Below are 20,437 nucleotides of genomic sequence, written 5' to 3'. Positions count from 1 at the left end.
CTTCTCTCCTGCTCTGCCGGGAGCAGCATGAACAGGGGAGAATGAATTAAAGGAAAAAAAAAAACGGCGTGGGGTCCCCCCTCCGTTTTTCAACCAACCCGGCAAAACACACAGATGCTGGCTGCTATTTCTCAGGCTGGAAAGGGGCCATGGATATCCCCCCCCCCCCCCCTAGCCTAAATACAGCTGCCCAGAGATGGTGCATCTATTATATGCACCAATTTGGTTCTTCCCACTTCGCTACTATTGTAAGGTGACATTAAGCCAGCCTAGTAATGGTGAGATGTTAATAAGACACCTCTCCATTACTAATCCTATAGTTGTTTAAGGGTTAATAAAACAGCACACAGTAAGAATAAAGTCTTTAACGAAATAAAATAATAAACAGTTTTGTCATCTTTATTAGTCTGCCAATCCAAGCAAAGCCCTCGATCTCTTGGAAAAAAAAAAAAGTAAAAATAATAAACCAGCAATATACCTGTCCGGCGTACAGTCAGTCCACGCCGTAATCCATATCTGGGGGATAGACTGTTTACAACCGGGAGTGCTGCTAATGTGACCGCCCCTGGCTGTAATCTACTGGGGAATGAATGAGACGCTGCAGGCGCAGACTCAGTAACTAGCTGCGACGTCATTGAGTCTGTGCATGCTCGCCGGCATGAACTCCTGTGACCTCAGGACCGTGGGAGAATGCCGGCTGAGCAGGGGAGAACGGATGACAGCCGGCTTCAGCACCACACGCAGGGGAACAGCGCTTACTGTAGGGCTGCTTCCCCAGCGGCTGTCCGTGTGGTACTGGAGCGGCACACGTGTGCCGCACAAAGTACACACACGGACACTGATATCTCCAGTAAAGTTCAGGATGTGTGAAACCAGCCTCAGTCTGTGATGCTATTTATTTTAAATGAAACACTGCTCAAGTGTAGACTGTCAGGTTTAATTAAAGGAATTGAACAAAAATATCCTGTGAAAGGTTTAGGAATTGCACCTGTTTATCTACTCTCCCCACTTCAGAGGATCTAAAGTAATTAGACAAATTACCTTTCCTATAAATAAAATGTTCATTTTTAATACTTTGTAGAGAATCCTTTGCAGGTAATGACTGCTTTGCCAGGTGTTTACTGCATCTGACTTCACTGGTTACTGGGTCTTTCTGCCTCAAGTTTTTCTCTTAGAGAACCTGTCAGCAGGATTTAGCCCTATAAAGGCGTGGCTATAATGGCGCTGTGCTGCTGATTTATATAATACCTGATGTGCAGGGATCCGCTCAGTGACAGCTAAATACTCATCTTAAGAAGTTTTCAGAAAATGACTAGTGATGGGTGAATCTGAACAGTAAAGGTTGTCTGGGCATCAGACCCCGAACGCTGACTTCTCCAGTAACTCCGTGTTACTTTTAGAGTTCGGCAACCCGAACATCAGTTGTTTCTTACGCAAAACAAAGCAAGAAAAACTGGCGGCACTAATTGGCGGTAAGTTCATTACTGCTGGTCAGAGAGCTGTGGTTTCCATGCTGTCACATGACTGTGTGTGAGCCACTAGCTGTGAGTGTTACACTCATCATCCTACACCTGCTCTCACTGATGGAAGCGAGAGCAGGTGAAGCGGGTGAGAGTATTCATCAGCTGGCACCTGTGCAATAAAAAAAGTGTGGAGACCCCTCTATTTTTGATAACCAGCGCAGGTAAAGCTGACAGCTGTGGGTTACAACCCCAGATGACAGCTTTATATTGGCTGGTTATCAAAAATAGAAGGGTCCTCACGCCATATTTTTGACAACTAGCTAAGGGAGAGCAGGGGGGGTTCGTATTCTCAGACTGGGAAGGGGCCATGGATATTGGCCCTCCACAGCCTAAAAATAGCAGCTTGCAGCCAAGCCAGAAAAGGTGTATCTGCTCGTCTCTTCCCACTTGCCCTGGTGCAGTGGCAAGTGGGGTAATAGTTGTGAGGTTGATGTAAGCTGTTTTATGGCCGCTGACATCAAGCCCACAGGTTAGTAATGGAGAGGCATCTATAAGGCACCCCCATTACTAACCCTAGTAAGATTGTAAGACAAAGCAAGACTCAAGTCCTTTATTTGAAATAAAATTCACCCTATTTTACCTATTAATTTTAGGAATAAAAAAGCAAAGTTATTCTGTTCTGTCTGATGAGAAGATAAAACACTGATGCCCATGTCCTCTCTAAAAGACAAAAAATTCCTCACCTGTCCGAAGACGATCCATATCTGTCCCACAACGTACCAGATTTGCAGAGCAGTGACATCAGTGATGCAGTGGCTCAGTGAGACAGGAGTATGATTGCGCTCCTACAGTGTGTAGTGCTGACGTAGGAAAGATCACCGGGGTTCATAGCTGTTGAACCCTGGTCACCTCACTGATGTCACTGTGTTGGAAAATTCTCACAGCAAGTGGGACAGATGTGGATTTTCTTGTCATACAGGTGAGGAGATAGGGTGTTTAATTTATTTTTACTTTAAGTAAATGGGTAAAGGAGGGTGGAGAGTTTGATTTCAAATAAAATACTTTATTCTTACTGTGTCTTTATTACAAACTAACTATAGGGTTAGTAAAGGGACAACTTACAGATGCCTCTCCATTACTAATCTGTGGGCTTGAGGTCAGTGGCCATAAAACAGCTGACATCAACCCCTCAACAGTAAGGTTATTTCAGTTCACAGTGGCCGTGTGCTCGTGTGAAACGGGCACTGTGAACTGAGATAAACATGTCAAATGGAGGGGTTCCCACATTGTTTTTTTTATTTAAACAAAAAAAATCACCCCCTTTTTTTGATAACTAGCCAAACTAAAGCAGACAGCTGTGATAGGTATTCTCAGACTGAGAATGGGCCATAGATATTGTCCCTCCCCAGCCTAAAGATAGCAACCTGCAGCTTCTCCAGAAATGGAGCATCCACTAGATTTGCCAATTTTGGGGGCTATGTCAGCTGTTTTATGGCCACTGACATCAAGCTCACAGGTTAGTAATGGAGAGGCATCTATAAGACACCCCTAATACCCCGTTTTCAAATGTAACAAAGACGTAGACAAGTAAAGTCCTTTATTTGAAATAAACACTCTTTTAACCATTTATTCATCAACAATTAAAATAAAAAGCAAAGTTATACTTCTTTCTGCCGATAATCCATTAATGGTCATGTCCCACAACGATATGGATGGCTTGGAGACCAGTCACAGCAGTCATGGTTAAAAGAGGGTCTGGGAGTTTTTATTTCAGTTTAAGGACTTTGTCTGTCTTTATTACATTAGACACTAGGTTATTAATGAGGGCGTCCGATAGATGCCACTCCATTACTAACCTGTGAGCTTGATGTCAGCTGACTATACAATTCTGACAACCCCACAAATATTATCCCACTTGCCACCACACTAGTGAAAGTGGGAAGAGCTGGGCAAGGCTCCAGAATTTTTTGGGGTGTCTGCGGGCTGTTATTTAGGCCGGGGAGGGCCAATATCCATGGCCCTTTCCTAGTCTTAGAATGGGGACCCCATGCAATTTTTTTTTTTTTTAAATCCAATATAAAAAAAAAAAAATAATATACACACACACACACACACACACACACACACACACACACACACACACACACACACACACACACACACACACACACACACACACACACACACACACACACACACACACACACACGTTGGACAAAGTAATGGAAGCACCTGGAAACATCAACAAAAGTTAGTTTAATATGGTGTAGGTCCACCTTTTGCAGCGATTACAGCCTCAATTCTCCGAGGTATGGATTCATACAAGGTGTGAATTGTTTCCAAAGGAATTTTAGCCCATTCTGCAGTTAAAACACCCTTCAAGTTCTTTGGGCGATGATGGCGGCGGAAATTGACGTCTAACTTGAATCTCTAAAATCGACCATAAATGCTCACTAATGTTGAGGACTGGTGATTGTGGGGGCCAGATGATACTCAACTTCATTACAATGTTCCTCGTGCCATGCTTTAACGATTCTAGCTGTATGAATTGGTGCATTATCATCCTGAAAGATGGCGTTCCGCTCCCGGAAAAGTGCTTGAACCATTGGATGCACTTGGCCGCCCAAAATGCCTAAATAATCTCGGCTGTTAATTCTTCCATGAAATAGCACCCCTGATCATCACAGAACCTCCACCATGTTTTACGGTTGGGAGAAGGCACTCCTGGATGGAATTCTTCTTCCGGCTGTCTCGAAATGTACACTCGGCCGGAGGTCGGAAATAGGGTAGACGATGATTCGTCTGAGAATATCACGTTTCCACTGCTCGAGGGACCAATTCTGGAGGTTTCTACACCACTCTAAATGCTTGGAAACATTGGTAATTGAGAGCAGCGGTTTTCTAATTGCAGCTCTTCTGTGGAATCCAGATTTGTGCAGCTCCCGACGAACAGTTTTTGTGGAAACTGGGTTCTGTAGGTGTTCTTTGAGCTCAGCAGTGATTTTCGGAGCCGTGGTCTTGCGATCCTCTCACAATTCGCTTTAGAGTCCGTTGGTCTCTGTCAACTTGGACTTTCGGCTGGACCTGTGCTTTGCTGCGGACGTTTTTCCTTCTCTTTCAAACGCAGTCATTATTTTGGAGACAGTACCTCTTGACATGCCAAGCATTCGGGCACTTTCTGTTACAGTAGCGCCTGCCATACGAGCACCAACAATTTTTCCTCTTTGAAAATCTGAGGTCTGCCATTGGTATCAGGTTCTCATCAATGTTCTTACAATTCTGCAAAACAAACAGTTAATTTACATACACATCACAAATAATCATCTACTAAACATTACCATATGTCACGGTTTGCATGTTTATCATATCACATGTTCGAAGATTATGATGCCAAAACGTTAGGTGTTTCCATTATTTTGTCCAACCCCTGTCTGTGTGTATAATATATGTATATATATATCTACTAGATAGATGGTAGCCCGATTCTAACGCATCGGGTATTCTAGAATATGTATGTAGTTTATGAAGATTTTATAATAATACATTGAATACACAGGAGCCGGCCGCGATGGTTCAAATCCTGCGCCAATTCGCAGCCGGACTGCGCCTGTCGCTGATTGTTCGCAGTTGGCCACTGAGTGTACAACACAGGCCACGGAGTGTACAACACAGGCCACGGAGTGTACAACACAGGCCACGGAGTGTACAACACAGGCCACGGAGTGTACAACACAGGCCACGGAGTGTACAACACAGGCCACGGAGTGTACAACACAGGCCACGGAGTGTACAACACAGGCCACGGAGTGTACAACACAGGCCACGGAGTGTACAACACAGGCCACGCAGTATATTGCCCAGCCCACGCAGTATATTGCCCAGCCCACGCAGTATATTGCCCAGCCCACGCAGTATATTGCAATGTGGGCATCATCCCTGTTAAAAAAAAAAAAAAAAAAAAAAAAGAATTAAAAAATAGTTATATACTCCCCTTCCGTTGGCCCCCGGATTCAGGTAAAGCGGTTACCGACGCTGCTCGCGCACACCGGTCCCAAGAGTGCATTGCGGTCTCGCGAGATAATGACGTAGCGGTCTCGCGAGACCGCTACGTCATCATCTCGCGAGACCGCAATGCATGGAGCGTCGCGAGGAGTGGGAAAGGCCGGTTCTGGATCCGAGGGGCCGATGGATGGTGAGTATATAACTATTTTTTATTTTTTTAAATTACTTTTAACATTAGATCTTTTTACTATTGATGCCGCATAGGCAGCATCAATAGTAAAAAGTTGGTCACACAGGGTTAATAGCTGCGCAACCGGAGTGCGCAGCTATTAACCCTGTGTGACCAACTTTTTACTATTGATGCTGCGTATGTTACAAATAAGAATAATTAAAAAAAGGGTTATTCTCACCCTCCGACGTCGCCCACAGGTTCCGGTGCCAATGATGCTATGCGAGAACGACCTTCCATGACGTCACTGTCATGTGAGCGCGACGTCATCACAGGTCCTGCGCTCATACCAACCCTGGGACCGGAAGCTGCCGCGTGCACCGCGCACAGGCGCCAGGACTTCAAGGGGCCTTCGGAAGGTGAGTATATGTTTATTTTAAGTCTTTTTTTTTTTTAACCACGCATATAGTGCCCACATTGCTATATACTACGTGGGCTGTGTTATATACTGCGTGGGCTCTGTTATACTACATCTCTGTGCTATATACTAACGTGGCTATGATATATGCTGCGTGGGCTGTGTTATATATTACGTGGCCAGTGTTATATATTGTGGGGGCTGTGCTATATACTGCGTGGCTGCTATGTACTGCGTGGGCTGTGCTATATATTACGTGGCCAGTGTTAATATACTGTGTGGAATCACTGCGTCCAATACATTGTACGGGTGAGATTTATCTTGCGGTGATTCGCATCTCCAAGATAAATTGACATGGAAAGACGCACCGCATGTCCGTTTCCACGGACGTCAGTGCACGCATAGTGGGCATGAGATTTCTTAAAATCCCATCCACTATACTGCAACATCTGGACACTGTGGATGTATGCATCGTCCAACCCACAGCGTTTACTGACCGTGGGAACGTACCCTTAAAGATTCAGTGGAGGAATGCTGTAGCAGCATATTTAACAGTTTCATGACCTTGCGCTTCTGTTTTTCATTCCCCTTCTTCCCAAAGCCATAACTTTTATTTTTCCGTCAATATAGCCAAATGAGGGCTGTTTTTGCAGGACGTGTTGCACTTTTTTTTCCCAGTATACCATATGGTAATTTCAAGGGTGTCATTCAAACGTATACCGTATATACTCGAGTATAAGCCAACCCGAGTATAAGCCGACCCCCCAAAATTTGCAACAAAAAACTGGGAAAACTTATTGACTCGAGTATAAGCCTAGGGTGCAAAATGCAGCAGCTACCAGTAAATGTAAAAAGTAAAATTGAGACATCAGTAGGTTGTTTTTTGAATATCCATATTGAATCAGGAGCCCCATATAATGCTCCATACAGTTCATGATGGGCCCCATAAAGGTGCTCCATATAACAATGTGCCACATGTAATGCTCCATACAGTTCTTTATGACCCCATAAGATGTTCCATATAACAATGTGCCAAATATAATGCTCCATACAGTTTATTACATTTTTGGGCTTAAAATCTCGGCTTATACTCGAGAATATACGGTAAGTGCAATGAAATGGCAAAAAAGAGCAGCTCCAGTTGTTTGTTTACCATGTTGACTAAATACTAAAACTGAATTGACAATGATTTCCCAAATTAGTGCAAGTATGCAGAAGCCAAACATATAGTTTTTATATATTTTTTTTAAGTGGTTAAAAAAAATTACGACATTTGAAAAAGAACAAATTTTGCTTGTCGCCATTTTCAGTGTTTAATTTTTCTGGATCTAGGCTGGTTGATGGCTTTTTTTTTTTTTTTGCACTGTAAGCTGATATTTACCATTTTGAGATGGATACAATGTTTTGATCACCTCTTATATCGACGTTTTGATTTTTTTTACACCGTTTAACAATTTGAATTTTTTACATTTTTCAGACATTTAACGCAACAATGCCAAATATATGTATTTTTTTTTGTTTTATTTTTAATGGGGCAAAAGGAGGGTAATTTGAATTTTTTTTTTTTTTTTTTTTAATTTTTTTTTCATATTTTGTAAACTTTTTTCACACTTTTCAGTGACTTCAATAGTCCTATTAACCCCTTAATCCCATATGACGTACTATCCCGTCGAGGTGGGGTGGGCCTTAATTCCCACCGACGGGATAGTACGTCATACGCGATCGGCCACGCTCATGGGGGGAGCGCGGCCGATCGCGGCCGGGTGTCAGCTGCATATCGCAGCTGACATCCGGCACTATGTGCCAGGAGCGGTCACGGACCGCCCCCGGCACATTAACCCCCGGCACACGGCGATCAAACATGATCGCGGTGTACCGGCGGTATAAGGAAGCATCGCGCAGGGAGGGGGCTCCCTGCGGGCTTCCCTGAGACCCCCGCAGCAACGCGATGTGATCGCGTTGCTCCGAGGGTCTCCTACCTCCCTCCTCGCCGCAGGTCCCGGATCCAAGATGGCCGCGGCATCCGGGTCCTGCAGGGAGGGATGTGGCTTACCGAGTGCCTGCTCAGAGCAGGCGCTGGTAAGCCTGCAGCCCTGTACAGCAGATCGCAGATCTGACAGAGTGCTGTGCACACTGTCAGATCAACGATCTGTGATGTCGTCCCCCCCCCCCCCCTGGGACAAAGTAAAAATGTAAAAAAAAAATTTTTTCCACATGTGTAAAAAAATAAATAAAAAATAAATTCCTAAATAAAGAAAAAAAAAATATTATTCCCATAAATACATTTCTTTATCTAAATAAAAAAAACAAAACAATAAAAGTACACATATGTAGTATCGCCGCGTCCGTAACGACCCACCCTATAAAACTATATCAATAGTTAACCCCTTCAGTAAACACCGTGAGGAAAAAAAAAAGAGGCAAAAAACAATGCTTTATTACCATACCGCCGAACAAAAAGTGGAATAACACGCGATCAAAAAGCCAGATATAAATAACCATGGTACCGCTGAAAACGTCATCTTGTCCCGCAAAAAACGAGCCGCCATAAAGCATCAGCAAAAAAATGAAAAAGTTATAGTCCTGAGAATAAAGCGATACCAAAATAATTTTTTTTTCTATAAAATAGCTTTTATCGTATAAAAGTGCCAAAACATAAAAAAATGATATAAATGAGATATCGCTGTAATCGTACTGACCCGACGAATAAAACTGGTTTATCAATTTTACCAAACGCGGAACGGTATAAACGCCTCCCCCAAAAGAAATAAATGAATAGCTGGTTTTTGGTCATTCTGCCTCACAAAAATCGGAATAAAAAGTGATCAAAAAATGTCATGTGCCCGAAAATGTTACCAATAAAAACGTCAACTCGTCCCGCAAAAAAGAAGACCTCACATGACTCTGTGGACTCAAATATGGAAAAATTATAGCTCTCAAAATGTGGTAACGCAAAAAATATTTTTTGCAATAAAAAGCGTCTTTCAGTGTGTGACGGCTGCCAATCATAAAAATCTGCTAAATAACCCGCTATAAAAGTAAATCAAACCCCCCTTCATCACCCCCTTAGTTAGGGAAAAATAAAAAAATAAAAAAAAGTATTTATTTCCCATTTTCCCGTTAGGGCTAGGGTTAGGGCTAGGGCTAGGGTTAGGGCTAGGGTTATTGCTAGGGCTATTGATAGGGTTAGGGCTACGGTTAGGGCTATTGCTAGGGTTAGGGCTAGGGTTAAGGCTACAGTTAGGGTTGGGGCTAAAGTTAGGGTTAGGGTTTGGATTACATTTACGGTTGGGATTAGTGTTAGGGGTGTGTCAGGGTTAGGGGTGTGGTTAGGGTTACCGTTGGGATTAGGGTAAGGGGTGTGTTTGGATTAGGGTTTGTTATAATTGGGGGGTTTCCACTGTTTAGGCACATCAGGGGCTCTCCAAACGGGACATGGCATCCGATCTCAATTCCAGACAATTCTGCGTTGAAAAAGTAAAAGTGCTCCTTCCCTTCAGAGCTCTCCCGTGTACCCAAACGGGTTTACCCCAACATATGGGGTATCAGCGTACTCAGGACAAATTGGACAACATCTTTTGGGGTCCAATTTCTCCTGTTACCCTTGGGAAAATACAAAACTGGGGGCTAAAAAAATAAGTTTTGTGGGAAAAAAAAGATGTTTTATTTTCACGGCTCTGCGTTGTAAACTGTAGTGAAACACTTGGGGGTTCAAAGTTTTCACAACACATCTAGATAAGTTCCTTGGGAGGTCTAATTTCCAATATGGGGTCACTTGTGGGGGGGTTTCTACTGTTTAGGTACATCAGGGGCTCTGCAAATGCAACGTGACGCCTGCAGACCAATCCATTTAAGTCTGCATTCCAAATGGCGCTCCTTCCCTTCCGAGCTCTGCCATGCGCCCAAACAGTGGTTCCCCCCCACATATGGGGTATCAGCGTACTCAGGACAAATTGGACAACAACTTTTGAGGTCCAATTTATTATGTTACCCTTGTAAAAATACAAAGCTGGGGACTAAAAAATCATCTCTGTGAAAAAAAAAAAAAGAGGAATTTTTATTTTCACGGCTCTGCGTTATAAACTGTAGTGAAACACTTAGGGGTTCAAAGTTCTCACAACACATCTAGATAAGTTCCTTAGGGGGTCTACTTTCCAAAATGGTGTCACTTGTTGGGGGTTTCAATGTTTAGGCACATCAGGGGCTCTCCAAACGCAACATGGCGTCCCATCTTAATTCCAGTCAATTTTGCATTGAAAAGTCAAATGGCGCTCCTTTCCTTCTGAGCTCTGCCATGCGCCCAAACAGTGGTTTACCCCCACATATGGGGTATCGGCGTACTCAGGACAAATTGTACAACAACTTTTGGGGTCCATTTTCTCCTGTTACCCTTGGTAAAATAAAACAAATTGGAGCTGAAATAAATTTTGTGTGAAAAAAAGTTAAATGTTCATTTTTATTTAACTATTCCAAAAATTCCTGTGAAACACCTGAAGGGTTAATAAATTTCTTGAATGTGGTTTTGAGCACCTTGAGGGGTGCAGTTTAGAATGGTGTCACATTTGGGTATTTTCTGTCATATATACCCCTCAAAATGACTTCAAATGAGATGTGGTCCCGAAAAAAAAATGGTGTTGTAAAAATGAGAAATTTCTGGTCAACTTTTAACCCTTATAACTCCCTAACAAAAAAAAATTTGGTTCCAAAAGTGTGCTGATGTAAAGTAGACATGTGGGAAATGTTACTTATTAAGTATTTTGCGTGACATATGTCTGTGATTTAAGGGCATAAAAATTCAAAGTTGGAAAATTGCGAAATTTTCAAAATTTTCGCCAAATTTCCCTTTTTTTCACAAATAAAGGGACAGTGGTCAGAATTGTAAAAATTGGCCCGGTCATTAACGTGCAAACCACCCTCGGGGCTTAAGGGGTTAAAAGACTTGAATCTGCGATCATCCGATCTCCTGTGTTATGCATAGCAGGGCTTTCAGAAGAAATCGATCTATGAAACCTGGCCACGAGCCAGCGTTCACAGAAGATTCGCAATGACATGCATGGCGGTCTTCTACAGACCCCTGCTGTCATCACAACTCATCGACGCCCTACGTTCACATGATGAGCAGCATTTGTGAGGCGCTTCCGGCTGGTGCATGCTAAATCCTGTTTTCAGTGATAGCGGAATTTACCAGGTTAAAATCCGCTGGTGCTCCACCTGTGGCTGTTAAAGGCACTTAATGGCTAATGATATCAGTTGTCAAGTGCGGGGATTAAGCCTGCATCAAAGACCGGGTCAAAACCTTTTAGGCCGGTTTCACACGTCAGTGGCTCCGGTACGTGAGGTGACAGTTTCCTCACGTACCGGAGCCACTGACACACGTAGACCCATAAAAATCAATGCATCTGTGCAGATGTCATTGATTTTTTGCGGACCGTGTCTCCGTGTGCCAAACACGGAGACATGTCAGTGTTCGTGGGAGCGCACGTATTACACGGACCCATTAAAGTCAATGGGTCCGTGTAAAACACGGACCACACACGGATCTTCTCCGTGTGCAGTCCGTGTGGCGTGCAGGAGACAGCGCTACAGTAAGCGCTGTCCCCCCCACATGGTGCTGAAGCCGCGATTCATATCTTCCCTGCAGCAGTGTTTGCTGCATAGAAGATATGAATAATAGTGTTTAAAATAAAGATCTATCTGTCCGCTGCCCTCTCACCCCCTGTGCGCCCCCCCCCGCTGTTCTGAAAATACTCACCCGCTTCCCTCGTTGGCTGTCGATGCTTCCTGGTCTGGCCGCCCCTTCTACTGTATGCGGTCACGTGGGGCCGCAGATTAGAGTCATGAATATGTGGCTCCACCTCCCATAGGGGTGGAGCCGCCTATTCATGACTGTAAATGAGCGGCCCCACATGACCGCATACAGGAGAAGATGGGGCCAGACCAGGAAGCAGCGACAGCCAACGAGGGAGCGGGTGAGTATTTTCAGAACAGCGGGGGGGCGCACAGGGGGTGGGAGGGCGGCGGACAGATAGATCTTTATTTTAAACACTATTATTCATATCCTCTATGCAGCAAACGCACGATGCAGTGTTCCACACGCGTGGGTACCACACGCTCCGTGTGGTACCCACTCGGCACACGGGCGGCACACGTGTTCCGCACGTATGGCCTACGTGAGCTCACGGACACGGATAACTCCGGTACCGATTTTTTTTCCGGTACCGGAATTATCTGGACGTGTGGGACAGCCCTTACATACATATTCATGGTCGTGAAGGGGTTGAAGGCTGCAGGCAGGGAGACTGTGAAAACGTAGCCACACTTCTTGTTAAGGGCTTATAACTAGGGTTGATCGAATAGCTTCAGATAACTACTTATCCGAATAGCTGTATCGGGAATCCGGATACCTGGAGCGCTCCCGATAATTAGTTCTTCGGTGCCGCAGCTTCTGTGACAGTCACAGTACGCACATGCATGGAGAGCCTTTTTGTTTGGCTCTCAGTGCATCTGTTGTGACTGTCACACAGCCGCAACACATGCAGCTGCGGACTGGAACAGCTGATTATCGGGCGTTCTCCAGTTATCTGGGTTCCTGTGGCAACTATTTGGCAAGCGCTGTAGCTATTTGGATAAGGAGTTATCCGAAGCTGCTGCTCATCCCTACTTATAACCTATCAGAAAACTTTCCGCACAGTTATTTAGCTTTATAAAAACGATGTAGATGGAGCCAGACACTGAGCTCAGTCATTTTACTGCAGCGCTGAACTGTCAGGTAAAAATAAATGTTATTCAATTAAGGATCTTGTTACATTCCAGTCTGTTTCAGATTGTAAGCATGAGTGAATCAAAGGCTAAAACTACTGCAAAAGGGGCTTCTGCAGAGCAGGCTGAGAAACGAGGTAGAGGTCGTCCTCGAAAAAAGCCACAGGTAAGTGCTACAGTGCAAGCTTTTATTTGTCTTCTTCCTCTGTCTAAAATAAAGAAGGGGGAACTGAACCACTTGTGACTGCAGACTTACGAATGCCCCCTGCACACACACTGTGTGCTGAAGGGGTTCGCCAGTTTCTGAGACGAAGCCAGAGTATGCATGCTTTTTACATACTCGCGGTCAGAGCCCGTCCATTGGTGGCAGCCTCACTCAATATACTTGTATGGAGCAAGGCCTCCCCCACTGGATGAGCTCTGACCAGGACTACGTATAACTCGTACGTTCCCTCCGGTCCCGGCTCAGTAACCGGCTAAAGCCGCAGCATACAAGTTTGTAGTCGCACAGAGTGACTGCAGACATCGATTTGGACCAGATAACCCCTTTAACACGAAGCCTGTTTTTACCCCTATGCTACCAAAGTACAACTGCAAAATATACGTGATACCCTTTGACAGTAGGTTACACTTTCGTGTTGAGTCCCTTAGAGAATTCGGGCTCATTCCCATCAGCGTTAATACACTCTATTCAATGTTGTTCCTAAAAAGTCAGGCGTGTCATTCGATTTCTCACTTGGCATCTGTATGACATTCGCATGCAGTGCAATTTTTAACTTCAGCTTTACATACAGTAATTCTATCATTTTAAAGATTTTCATCTACTATATAATTGTCTAAGGGTCACTTCCATCTTCCTGTCTGTCCTTCTGTCTTTCTTTCTGTCTGACTGTCCCGGATATTCATTGGTCGCGGCCTCTGTCTGTCATGGAAATCCAATTCGCTGATTGGTCATGGCAAAACGCCCACGACCATCGCCACGACTAATCAGCAACGGGCACAGTCCGGCGGCAAAATGGCCGCTCCTTCTTCCCCGCAGTCAGTGCCCACTCCATAATCCCCTCCAGTCAGCCCTCACACAGGGTTAATGGCAGCGTTAACGGACCGTGTTATGCCGCGGTGTAACGCATTCCGTTAACGCAGCTATTAACCCTGTGTGACCGAATTTTTACTATTGATGATGCTTATGCAGCAAATAATAATAATAAAAAAAAAATAGGTTATTCTCACCTTCCGACGTCGCGGCTGTCCTCGGCAGTGCAAGAGGTAGGTTCCGGGGCCAAGGATGCTATGCGAGAAGGACCTGCCATGACGTCACCGTCATGCGACCGCGATGTCATCACAGGTTCTGCGCTCATACCAACCCTGGGACCGGAAGCTGCCGCGTGCACCGCACACCGGCGCCAGGACTTCAAGGGGCCTTCGGAAGGTGAGTATATGTTTATTTTTTATTTTAACTTTTTTTTTTTTTTTAACCACACATATAGTGCCCACATTGCTATATACTACATGGGCTGTGTTACATACTGCGTGGGCTCTGTTATATACTACATCTCTGTGCTATATACTACGTGGCTGTGCAATATACTACGTGCTCTGTGTTATATACTACATAGCTGTGCAATATACTATGTGGCAGTGGCAGTTCTGTCATATACTACGTCGACTGTGCAATATACTACGTGGCTATGTTATATACTACGTGGCTCTACTATACACTACGTCGCTGACCAATATACTACATAGCTGTGCAATACACTACGTGACTGTGTTATATACTACGTGACTGTTATATACTACGTGGCTCTACAATATACTACATGGCTATGTTATATACTACGTGGCTCTGCTATAGACTACGTGGCTGACCAATATACTACATACCTGTGCAATACACTACGTGGCTATGTTATATACTCCATGGCTGTGTTATATACTACGTAGCTCTGCTATATATTATGTACGCTGTTACATACTACGTAGCTATGTTATATACTACGTTGGTTGTGTTATATACTACGTCACTGTGCAATATAGTACGTAGCCTGTGCTATAATACTACCTACATATTCTAGAATACCCGATACTTTAGAATCTGGCCACCATCTAGTAATACATATTTTTCGATAGAGGGAGATGAGTGACATAATTAATACAGTGTGTAACTTACTGTACATATACTTAATAAATCAATAAATTACAGAAAAAAATGGCGTGGGAGCACCAGAAATTTTACTCAGCAGAGGGAAAGCTGACAACTGGGGACTGATGTTTCTAGCCTGGGAAGGGGTTAATTCACATGGAGCTTCCAGGCTATTAGTATCACTTCACAATTGTATACTTAGCTTTTACTGGTTATTTTAAAATGGGGACCTCGAAAAAAGATGTGAGGTCTATTATAATGAATAACCAGCAAAGGCTAGCCAGACAATAGGTGCAAATATTAATAGGCTAGGAAAGGGCCATGCATATTGGCCCGCTCCCAAACTAAAAACATCAGCTCTCAGCCGCCCCAGAAATGGCACATCCATAAGATGCACCAATTTTGAAGCTTAGCCTCTGCTCTTGCCATGTGCTGTGGCAAGTAGGGTAATAGTATTGGGAATTTGTCAGCTTTATATTGCCAGCTGACATCAAGCCCTGTTCTCCGGTACGGTGGTGGTGGGGAATACCAGCATTTGAACACTCTCCTTATCACATTTGTTTTAATTATTATTATTTTTTTACCTACAAAGATGAGAGGGGTTTCCACACAAACTACACTTCAAGTGGCACCCTGGTGAGAGAAAAAAATGTTGTACTGTTCCTGCACTCATGCACTATACGGATAAGATGCCCAGTGCAGTTCTGTTACCTTTAAAACACTTGCACTTAAGTGTGACAGCAGCTGCTCCTCACTGTTCCACCACCCCACTCACTTCAGGGACATTGTCACACAGCAGTGTGAAACTCCCTACTGTTACTATTTATTTTACTCATATAGTTTCACAGAGCCTTACAGACCCTATGGGTACTGTCTCAATTGGGCTATCAGTATACGGTAGCTTTTGGAATGTGGGAGGGAATTTGAGAAAACCCACGCAAACACTGGGAGAACATACAAACTCTTTGCAGAGAATGGGGCGTGGCCTCCTAGGTTTCTCCCTGATATGTCTCCGATAATGGGGCCATGGCCATGGAATGGTTTGCGGGTGCCATGTCACTTTGGCAGAGTTGCTGATATGAGGGTACTGCTGTCCTGACGCAAATGACCCCGTTTTATAAACTACACTTCTTAATGAAATAACCTAGGGGTGCAGTGATCATATTGATGCATGTTTCTCAAAACTTTATACCATTGAGCTTTGAAGAAAAAAAAAAAAATCTTACCATTATGTGTTTGCCCCAGACTTACTTTTTGACAAGGAGAAATAGGTAAAAATGACCACATAACTTGTTACATATGATCGTGGCATAAACTGTTTGGCCACACGGCGAGACCCTGGAGGGAAGGAGCGCTATTTGTCTCTGAGAACACATTTTTCTAGAATATCCTGCGGACATATACAGAGCCCCTAAGTGTCAGAAAAGCAGAATCTCCCTCAATTGACCCCAACTTGGAAACTGCACCCCTCTGGGAATTCTAGAGGTTTAGTGATGATTTTTGACTCCATGGATGTTTTCCAGAAAAGAGAAGCAAAGGATGTTGGAGAGTGAAAATGCAAATATACCATTGTAGTGTCCAGCTTATTCTTCTGGAGATTGTCACCCCGTAAATTAAGTGGGCTATACTTGCTACATTTATTTGTAAAAAGAGAATTGGGTGCCAGTCGCTGAAAATAAGCAATGTTCACTGGTTCACACCTCAGTATGCCTCTTTAGGCTCTCTGTAGGGTGGTGCATTCACATAGATAACATCAAGGTAAAACATAAGAAATTAAAAGAATTGGAGCACTCGCACAGATCTTCTTTCATTTTCTTATGTTATGATTGCTAGATTAATGATGTGGACGCTAACTGCAGTTTAGGCACACTGTGGGGCTCAAGTGTGGACTTTGGTGGGAGCCATTTCACACTTCCAGAGCCTTTTTGCTACCAGTAATGTGGACACCCCCCTATATCACAGATGACTGACCTGAATGGGAATTTTTTTGTGGGTTGAGTGGAAGCTTTTATTGGTGGCATTTTGGGTACAAGCATTTTGGATTTCTTTTATCCTGTACTCTACGTTGAGCACTTACATCAGGGTTTTAATCTAAATCTACAAAATGTGATTCCCTGAAACCCCTGAGGAATCCATTCACTGAGGCACATCTTGAGAAATTCATTTATAATGTTATATGCTAATGATTTCTTCCAGGCTCTGGGGTGTGCAGTGCCTGACTTAATTATAATGGTACCACCACCCATCAACGTCACACTAACCTGTTTGGCACTGTAATCATGTGCGTGGTTACGTGAATCCTGTCCCCTCTTTTATGGGTGAGTTACGTTGCCGTAGCAGAAACTTACCTGCGCTGAAGTTTAGTGCACACACTGCCCATAGGAGGGAGGACAGGGTTCACGTGACCACACGCATGGGATTACTACACCAAACAGGTCAGTGTGATGCTGATGGGAGACTTTTATAATTAAGTCAGGAGGTAATGATTTCTTCCAGGCACCGCACATCCCAGAGTCTGGAAGAAATCATTAGCATATAGCATTATAAATTAATTTCTCAAGATCTATTTCACATTTATGAGAATACAGGTAAGACTGGTTTAACCATTCTATTACCTGTATGGCCACAGTAATGGCTCAGTCGTCCAGGCGGTGACAGATTCCCTTGTTAAACAGTCTTTTATACACAGGCCAGGTTTTTTCAGGCAGGTGTCGCATTGCTAAGCGGTGTCCTTTCTTAACCTCCTTTTGAAACATACTTTGCCTCATTTGAGAAATGACTATCTTTTGAGGGCCCTCACCTTGATCAATACCTCCTGAAATTATAAGGAGGTCCTCAAATTGCCAGCCATTGCCATTTGTACACCAAGCTTTTTGTGCAACATCTTAGCTTTCCGCACTGCACTAGAGTACTTGGTTGGAGAGATCAACTCCACCCCTTCACCTTGCCCCCACCTTTGCATCATGTTTTTATTGTACCCTAATACAGTGTCTGGTTTGTGGACCCATGTAGAGGTACCTTGTGCAGCAATGGGTATGCGGTTACTATTTATGGTGGTGAAGAAAGACATCACTCTTGTCTTTATACTTGACCCACCAGCATGTTCTTGCTACATTGGGCTCTGCTCTCACCCTTTCTGAGCAGCTGCCTAATTGGCAACCTAGGAAGACCTGTCTGATTTTTGCTCACAGTTCCATGCTGTTGTAGCTTTGGCAGAGAGGAATTTGAAGAGTGGATTGATGGTATAGAAGTCATCTACATAAAGGTACTGATACAGCTGTGGGTGTACCAATTACCTGCTAATTTTTCCACTCACTCCCAGGACAGAAGGTTGATTCAGAGTGTTAAATCTGGGTGTCCTTTTCATAAATGCTAAAGCTGTGGTCTACCCTGAAGTACACTCAGTTTGTACAATTTTATTCCCTACCTGGACCTCTTACTGGGCATGTATTGCCGGAACTTAAGCCGCCTTTTGAATGTGTATTAGGGACTCGTCTACACAGATGTGTTTTTTTGGGCGTGTACACCTCAGAAAATCTGTTGAAGTGATTAATGGCCTTACGAATTTTGAAGTCTGTCAAAGTTGGGGTCATCTCAAGGAGGACCCTGCATTATTATTATTAATTATTATTATTATTATTAATATTATGCAAGAATTTGTGAATGGCCTTAAAGCGTTTCCAGGTCATAGCCATGCTGAACACTGGAGTGTTATCTAAAACATCAATACTCTTAAAATTGCCGAAGTCCTGGTTTCTTTCCTATCCCCATGTGATAAATGAAGTTTTGGGGCTTTATCCTTCTTCAACAGGACCTCTATAGACTGAGTAGAAATGATGTAGGATTTTGGACTTAAAATTAAGCGTACAAATTTGACAGGCCACTATGGAGTTTACAAAATTTTCAGGGGGAGATTTTGAAAGTCAATTTCTGTGATGTTGTTAGATACAAATTGGATTCCTGGTTGAGCCACAAAATCAGGAACATGTGGCTCATACTTTTTGGGTGCCGATCAGTGATATGCATCACTGGCTTGATGGCTGCAGGACCCATGCACGGAGATGGTGGAAAAGAAGAAAAAGCTGCCAAATATCGATTGATCAAGTACTGATCAGTGCTTGGAGACAGAAGGTGGGTTGTGGAAAGGGAGGAGAGGGTGATTAGAGTGGAATAGAAAAAAAGAGAACCAGACAGGAGCATCGTCTAGTCTTCAATCAGCAGCAATAGCAGAAGTGGTGGCACAGGCAAAAAGTCTGTGCCACCACAAGGCCCAGTAGATCCGCAGCAGAACGACATTGACCATTCTGCACACGTCTCCAAGCTCGAATGAGGCAGAGCACTCATTGAGTTAAAACTCCGTTCCTGCTTGCTGATTGTTGCGGTCGAATGTCATTGTCCGATTGCTCCAATCAGTGCTGGGGCTGCAGACGCTGCTGTTCAATAGCACCAGCCCATGATTGGTGCTGTTATAGCACCGATCATTGATAGACTTCAACATTTCAGGTAATTTCACTTGCCTAAACATTGAAATCGTTGTGATTGGCTATTCAATTTTGAACAGCTAATCACAGCGATTGTGGGGGGGGGTCCCCCGCTCCCTTTCCGTTGGCAATGAGTCCTGGTGCCCTCCTGTCAAACAGTAGGCACCTTCATGTGATCACCGTACTTGCAGATAATGGTTGCATTATCGCTATTACGTACCCATACGTCAATGTCTGGAACCCCTTCCCAACAAAGGTTGTGAAGGCGTTAAAGTTTGTCCACACAGCATTTTTGCTGCTTTTGTGTGGAATAACCACAGCATTTTTTCAGTAACTGCAAAATTATTTTTGTAACTCATTCATTGTGCTTTTGAGCTGCAATGTTTTTCAAACTGCAGCATGTCCAGTCTGTAAGCATTTTAGCGGTTTTACCCTACAATACTTTACATTTTTCATACAAAAGGAATATACCTTTTAGTGAATGTTCTCTTCCGAAAGACTTTAGTAGTAGTAGTAGTCTTTCCCTGATATAATGTACTGGTGTAAACAGGCTTTGCTCTATTTGCCATTATATTATAGGCAAAAGTGAAGTCTGTTTCTCCCCACAGCCCACCCCCTCATGAAGGTGCAAAACAATTCATCAAACCTATTCTATTTTTGTATTTGAATATAAATGGTTCCTCTTTTAGGGCATAAATGGATTCCCCATGGGATTTGAATCTATAAAGAGAAATGAAAACAAATGAAGTGATGCCTATTGACATCCATCTGTATCCAGCACAGACATTTGCAGTGGTCAGTTTGCTTATTTATTATGCTTTGCTTATATAGCGCTGTCATAGTTCGCCGCGCTTTACATACGTTAACCCTGTCCCCAATGGGGCTCACAATCTAGATTCCTTATCAGTATGTCTCTGGAATGTGGAAGGAAACCGGAGTAAACCCACACAAACACAGGGAGAACATGGTCTCCTTGCAAATGTGCTTGGTGGGATTTGAACC

At 43.7% G+C, this 20,437-nt stretch overlaps 1 protein-coding gene across 4 annotated transcripts in view; it reads left to right on the top strand.

The window, feature by feature from the left end:
• HMGA1 (high mobility group AT-hook 1) overlaps nucleotides 1-20,437 on the top strand; it is a 161,136-nt gene that overhangs the window by 1,492 nt on the left and 139,207 nt on the right. For 3 of the 4 annotated variants that reach the window (XM_077295491.1, XM_077295490.1, XM_077295488.1), the window contains exon 2: nucleotides 12,866-12,977. In XM_077295491.1, coding sequence (XP_077151606.1) covers nucleotides 12,885-12,977 — 93 coding nt within the window. In that variant the 5' untranslated portion in view covers nucleotides 12,866-12,884. Of the gene's footprint in view, nucleotides 1-5,899; nucleotides 6,054-12,865; nucleotides 12,978-20,437 lie in introns of those variants that run through there. The other variant, XM_077295489.1, reaches the window with a different exon arrangement.

This window comes from Ranitomeya variabilis, chromosome 3 (genome assembly GCF_051348905.1).
Source record: "Ranitomeya variabilis isolate aRanVar5 chromosome 3, aRanVar5.hap1, whole genome shotgun sequence".
NCBI classification, from domain to species: domain Eukaryota; kingdom Metazoa; phylum Chordata; class Amphibia; order Anura; family Dendrobatidae; genus Ranitomeya; species Ranitomeya variabilis.
Note: the sequence above shows the minus strand (reverse complement) of the source record. Positions and strands in the feature narration are given on the sequence as shown.